This window comes from Mirounga leonina, unplaced genomic scaffold, assembly GCF_011800145.1.
Source record: "Mirounga leonina isolate KUSES-001 unplaced genomic scaffold, KU_Mleo_1.0 Mir_154, whole genome shotgun sequence".
NCBI classification, from domain to species: domain Eukaryota; kingdom Metazoa; phylum Chordata; class Mammalia; order Carnivora; family Phocidae; genus Mirounga; species Mirounga leonina.
Genome location: NW_023270389.1, coordinates 4,236,847 through 4,243,416, shown reverse-complemented (window position 1 = coordinate 4,243,416; position 6,570 = coordinate 4,236,847). Strand labels below are relative to the sequence as shown.

General features: G+C 47.4%; 1 protein-coding gene across 1 annotated transcript; it reads left to right on the top strand.

Moving 5' to 3' along the window:
* The first annotated feature begins 503 nt into the window (after positions 1-503).
* Positions 504-2,315, top strand: LOC118013629 (C-reactive protein-like). The gene is made up of 2 exons (XM_035009489.1): positions 504-640; positions 1,241-2,315. The coding sequence occupies exons 1-2, from the start codon at positions 577-579 to the stop codon at positions 1,846-1,848; spliced, it is 672 nt and encodes a 223-aa protein (XP_034865380.1). The 5' UTR covers positions 504-576; the 3' UTR covers positions 1,849-2,315.
* Positions 2,316-6,570: the final 4,255 nt, after the last annotated feature.

Below are 6,570 nucleotides of genomic sequence, written 5' to 3'. Positions count from 1 at the left end.
GTGTATGAACAAATGTATGTTATTTGTTCTCTTTATAGTCTCATAAGCATTTTTACAAGTTGTAACATAAAAGTCACAGCCCGCATTGTAAGTGGCTATCCGCTCTATGGAGTGGATGTAGATACATATGGTTTCCTTCACCATGCCCCAATTTTCTAATTTCTCTCTCCTAAGTAATGTCGTGGTTGTCTTTGTGAGTAGAGCGTCCTCTGCCCCCCCGGCCACTACTGATATTTTAGAGCACTTCCCGAGACTGGATTTCCAGACTGTGACTGGTGTATTTGCCAAGCACCGCCACACAGGTTGTTGGAACACCAGCAGGCACTGCGGAGTCTTTAATAAATAACCCACATTGATCTCTCATTTTGTGATTTCTCTTGGTTTATTTGCTCTTCGAGCTTTGATTCATGGCTTCACAGGGAGATTTTGGAAAATCATTTACCCATCAGCTGAGTCGTGCTGACTGTAGCCCATAAAAGGTCAAGGGGGAACAGACCCAAGATGGGGATCTCAGCCGCTGATCTTCTTTCCAGGACGATAACCAGATTCTGCATACATTGACCACAGGGAGGAAACATGGATAAGTTGTTGCTGTGTTTCCTGGTCATCGTTAACCTCAGTGGTGCTTTTTTCCAAGGAGGTAGGCGCTTGCTTCAGATGGTCACTGAGTTCTTGTCTCTGGGCTAGATTGTGCAAAGCCACAGGGAAAATGCCCAGCATAGGGGAGAGGTGGTGGTCTGGGGATGAGGGCGATCTGGTTTCTAAATCTGTTCTATCCATACATACAGAGAGAATACATCTTCGTGGCCTGACAAACTGTTAAAAAAGAGACCACTGGCCCCAGTGGAATCACCTGGGTTAAGCCCCACATCAGCAAACCAAGACTTAACACCTAACCTGACTGCAGGGCCAGCCTCCCCTTGGAGTGTAACCTTTATCCAGTCAATCTGGAATCACCTACTCAGCGCTAGTGAGGTCGTCCTCCTGAGAGCAATCCTCCCTTCCCCCATAGGAAGGTGACTGCCTGAAATAATCTCCTCTTTGCTAGAGACGTTTTCTTCCCGAACCTTCTGTGACACGGCTCCTCAGAGCTCCTTTCTATCGGCTAGATGCGGTGCCTCCTGATTCATGAATCAGTGACTAAAGCCAACTAGATCTTTAAATGTACTCATCTGAATTTTTTTTTTTTTTAACATAACTCAGCTGCTGACACTTTCTCTCTCTGTTTTCTATCTGACAGGCACGTACAGAAAGGCCTTTGTGTTCCCCAGAGAATCAGATACATCCTTTGTGACCCTGTTTCCTCCGGTGCAGAAGCCGCTGAGTGCTTTCACCGTGTGCCTACGAGCCTACACCGCCTTGTCCCGCCCTTATAGCCTCTTCTCTTATGCCACCAGGGCTCAGCACAATGAGATCCTTCTCTTCAGGGAAAAGATTGGCTTATACAGCGTATCCGTGGGTGGATCTGACATCTACTTCAAGGTTCCTGAGACCTTTTACACACCAAGGCACTTCTGTGTTACCTGGGAGTCCAGCACGGGGATTACAGAGCTCTGGGTGGATGGGAAACCCATGGTGAGGATGAGTCTGAAGAAGGGGTACTCTGTGGGGGCAGGGGCAAGCATCATCCTAGGGCAGGAGCAGGATTCATTCGGTGGGGGCTTTGATACCAACCAGTCCTTGGTGGGAGACATCGGAGACGTGAACATGTGGGACTACGTGTTGTCACCACATGATATCAGCACCGTCCACATTGGTGGGGTCTTCAGCCCTAACATCCTGAACTGGCAGAACTTGAAGTATTCAACACGAGGTGAAGTGTTCCTCAAGAACCAGCTGTGGTCCTGAGCCCCTTTTGTCTGTGCTGAAGTTGCCTCCTTGGCGGGGTGGGGAGGGGGGGGTCACACCTTACATTGCCCTGTCCCTGGCTCTGAGGCGTCGCTTTCCTACACATATGGCTCTGGGGCGTTGGGGGACCGTATTTCCCCCTGCCTTCTCTTCCCTGTTTCCCTCCGCACAAGGGACAGTGCAGGGAAGAGGGGCTTTTCATAGAATTACCAGGCCACACCCAAGGCCAATTAAATCTGATTTTTGGGAGTGGGACCCAAGCATCAAAGGGATTCCAGTATTTGGTCAAGGTAGAGAGCCATGCATTTTTAGTATGTTTAGGAGCAACTGAGCCAACTTTTTTTTTTTTTTTCTCCTGGAAGACTGCCTGTGTTTACCTGCAGCCCTGCTAACATTTGCATTTCCCTTTAAAGGGAAACCCACCCCTTTTGATTGTGCTTTAAAGAATTATCTGCATAATCCAGGGGAGAGTTTTTCCAGCATTCTGACCCACCATCCATTAGGATGTGGTCATTATAAGTTAGAATGATCTTTAATTCTTTAATCCTTTCAATTTGAAGATTTAAAAATCTAAAAAGAAATGTTTTGTTGTTGTTTCTGTTTCATTTGTTCTATTTTTTCTTCAGGACCACCAGTTCTCATTGTGTGATATTTCCATTACTTCTCCTCCTTGTTTACCATCACGCAGAGCACTCTTACCTGTGTGCCTTGTCCTTATAATGTGAGCTTTCACTTTTTTAAGGCTTTCCTCCGCATCACTGATTCGTTTTTCTGTTTGGCATACTGGGATCCTTCCTATTTCTAATGTCACTGAAAATCCCACAGCACGTTTTGAGCCTGTCTGGAATTCCTTCTTGGATTTAGTATGTTCTTTCAACGCTCACGTTTCACCAAGTCCCTATTTCCTTCAGTTTGCTTGAGAGCATCATGCTGCATCAGATTTTCTAAATGTTCCTGTCATTAATCTTTTTGAAATAAATCTTTTGCATGCCTGAAATACTGTTCTTTCATGTCTTAGTACTTTTCCGTCGTCCTGCTGCTCAAGGCTAGCGTGAAGGGTGAGTTCTCGAGCCCCTGCCTGCTGACCTGGCCACAGTTAGACCCTGACAACCTCAGCCGGCCACCTGGGGACTCCTTTTCATGGGAGGAGGTCCCGGTCATGCAGCACCCGCCCCGATAGCCTGCAGCTCCCCGTCCAAGTGCCCACCACCTCCCCCAGTTTCCACCAATTGTCCCAGACTCTCATAGGTGCACTTATTCAGTCATCTGTGTCTTCATTTCTCTATCAGTGGAGTAAGGAATGCTGGAGAGGACATAATAGCAGCTGGATCCAGCAAGACCAGGTCATGGATTCTTTTGGAGAGGGTCCTAGGCAGGGGAAGCTTCCATCTGCTTCTGACAGGCTCCTCCTTTTGGGAAGAGGTGGGGCTTGTGCTGATAGCTCTCCCAAGTCTGACATCCACTGGTCCACAGTTCAAGGTCAAGTGTCATATGCCCATGACAGCTTTCCCTGGGGCTCTGGGACCCTTCCCTCTCCACCAGGTGAGAAGTAAATAGAGGCTCTTCTTGCTGAGCTGTCTCGGAGCTTAGATCTGGGGGAGAGGGGTTTCAGGAAGGCCTTTCTTACTTTGGATCCCAGCTGCATTCTTGGCCCGCCTCAAGACAAGGCTGGTGCTGTGATCCTTATTTGAGTCCTATCTCTATTTCTCATTTCCTTTAGAACGTGCAGGAGAGGAAATGGGTTGTCCCCTCAGAGCTCTAAACGCCACAAGGAGAGAAAGACGCTCCTTCATTGAGAGGTCTGGACTTTCTCCACCTAAAGTGGCAGGAAGGGGGCTGGCAGGACTCCAGGCCTGTTAGAGCAGTAACAGAATGGTGGGCAGCCTGTCACAGGGGTTGGGGCCTACAGATGGAGCCAGTGCAGGCTCACCCAAGAGTTCCAACTCTGGAAATTGAGATGTTCCTCAGGGGCTGGGCCAGGTTCGTCTCAAAAAAAAACGGAGTCCTGGTGCCTGGAATCTTTGGGCTTTGTACTGTGGGCACTAAGCACTGATAGGCAGAACTTGGTACTGTTCCTCTCAATATGTTTTACTTATGTTCAGGGTCAAAGATGGACTATTGAAGGTCTACTCTATACATTTGTATGGCCCACTGCAGTTTCTTGAAGGCCCCACCCCTCTCACCCAGGGTCTAAGACAACAGACCCCCTGAGCTCAGATCCTGGTTCCATCTTTTAGTGGCATGTGACCTCGGGTAAGTTATTTAAAATGGTGTATTCTCCAGATTTCTTCATCTTTAAAATGGGAATGATGAGCCTGGGTGGCTCAGGTGGTTAAGCATCCGACTCTTGATTTCAGCTCAGGTTATGATCTCAAGGTGGTGAGATTGAGCCCTGTGTTGGGCTCTGTGGTCAGCAGGGAGTCTGTTTGCGATCTCCCCCTCTCCCTCGGCCCTTCCCCCCTAAAATAAATAAATAAATAAATAAATAAATAAAATCTTAACAAAAAATAAAATGGGGATACTGTAGGGACTCATTTACTGGCCCATAGCTAGTGCTCAAGGCACGTTATCTATGATTTGCTAATAGTATTGTTAGTTTGATCACAATTGTGGATTTCAAAGACCCAGACTTTGGATCAGAGACCCAGTAGGTTGAAGGGATCCGGCCATGAATAGATCCAGAAGAAGGGAGTCTCTAGCTCCGAGGGTGATATGTCAGCTTGCCATGGAGCCTGTCACTTTGGGTCTGGACACTCTAATCTGAGGACAGGTGGTGGTCGGGGGGGTGCTGGGCTGGAGGGCATGGGGGGGTCACCGCTGGACCCTAGAGCAAAGGCACTGCCTACAGCATCACCGACCCTTTGCTGGGAGGTCAGGCTCAAACAGGAAGCATCTCTACACAGGCTTCCCTTTTGCCATTAAGCAGAGAGAAGGACCGTCCCAAACATAAAGGAGAGCCACCCCCTCCTACCGAACAGCCTGCACAGGGTTCCTGAGCCCCTAGAATCCACCGGAATGTGCTCCCTGGCCCTCAGGGCTCTGTGTTTTCTGACTTGTGCCCCCTCGGTCCTGTCTCCCTCCTGCCATTTTGCCTGTTCATTTCCTCCACAAACAGGGGCCAAATACCTGTGGTGTGGTGGGCACTCGCTTCAGATGCATGGGATAAGCAGGAAAGCCACAGAAACAAGAGTGACAGAACCACACACACAGACGCGGTCTCGGTCACCTGGGACTTCAATTACGGCAAATTTACACACGTGTGATATGTTTCCACAAGGAGCTGGCATGTGCTCTTTCTCCAGATCCTCACATGGTAGGTTCCATATCATTTGTTTTCTTGATCTGTTCTTAGTTTCTAGGCAGATATCACTACTTGAAAAAAATTAGAGGTGCGGGTTTCAATATTGTTTCCTCTCCCACTAGACTGCAAATTCCACGAGAGCAGGGACATTATTGCCTATTGTATTCCCAGTTTCTACGATGACTCATAGTATGTTCTCAATAAATATTTGATGAATTAATTAATTTTAGAGAAGGCAGCAGCAGGGAAGAAATGGTTCAGATGCAGCTGAGGATGGAGAGATGCATAAAGAATGGGATGTTGTGAGCCCATAATTTTGCTCATGGGATGGTCTGCTGTGCGTGACTGTAAACTTGCTCCTTACAGAAGGGAGGGAGTGGCTGGAGTCCGCAATGGATTCTGCATGATGCTTCTGGGAATAAGGCAGGTAGGGAAATGGAAGTTTAAAAAAATATTAAGAAGGGATGCCTGGGTGTCTTAGTTGGTTCAGTGTCAGCCTTTGGCTCAGGTCATGATCCCAGGGTCCTGGGCTGGAGTCCCACATTGAGGTCCTTGCTCAGCAGGGAGTCTGCTTCTCCTTCTACCCCTCCCCCTGCTTGTGCTCTTTCTCTCTCTGACAAATAAATAAATAAAATCTTAAAAAAATATTAAGAATAAATGTTGGAGTAGGCAGTTAGTTAGGTTCTAACAGGAGACCTGCAGGTCTGCAACAAGGAAGTCCTGGCCAGCTATTGGGAAGGTCAGAGGCCTGTCCTGGCAGCCCTCCACAAGAAGCCGGATCAAACCAGATAGGCCCAAGATGGCAGATGCCATGTCAGGAAACCCCTGACCAAATAAGGAAGAAAAAACTTGAAATCTTGCTTCCTGCCCCAAGTAATAAATATTCTGCCTCCTAGTTAACAACTATCAATAAAAGATAGAAACCCAACCCCCAGGGCATACAGCACTCTCTCTCTCTTTCTCTCAAGCTTGGCCGCTCTCCTATCTCGAGAGTATACTTTTACCTTTAATAAACTTTCCTGCTTAGGTAACTTGTCCACTGTGCTGTGTGTCTGTTCTTGAATTCATTCTCCTGATAAGACAAAGAATTTCTGAGACTCCTTGGGGTCTGGCTGGGTCAAGGTCCCAGGGCCTGGGGTTACCCTGGTTTACCTGGCAACATGAGTAGGGCAGATAAAGGGGATGAAGAGCATGCTTATCTTGATGTGCACTGAATAATGCATGGAATTGTTGAATCATCATATCGTACACCTGAAACTAATAACACTCTATGTTAATGGTACTTCAATAAAAATAAAGAAAAAAATTATAAGAGTAAGTGGGGTAGACTGTAGGGGGATCAGGTAGCTTCAGGAGAAATCTGCCTATTGCAGATTTGCCAATTGCACACCATTACAAATCTCTCAATTTTTCAGAGACAG

Bases quoted from the DNA above. Each gene is read 5' to 3' on its own strand.
- LOC118013629 (XM_035009489.1), top strand. From the start codon at position 577: ATGGATAAGTTGTTGCTGTGTTTCCTGGTCATCGTTAACCTCAGTGGT. The intron at 641-1,240 runs GTAGGCGCTTGC...TCTATCTGACAG, and splicing joins TGGTGCTTTTTTCCAAGGAG to GCACGTACAGAAAGGCCTTT.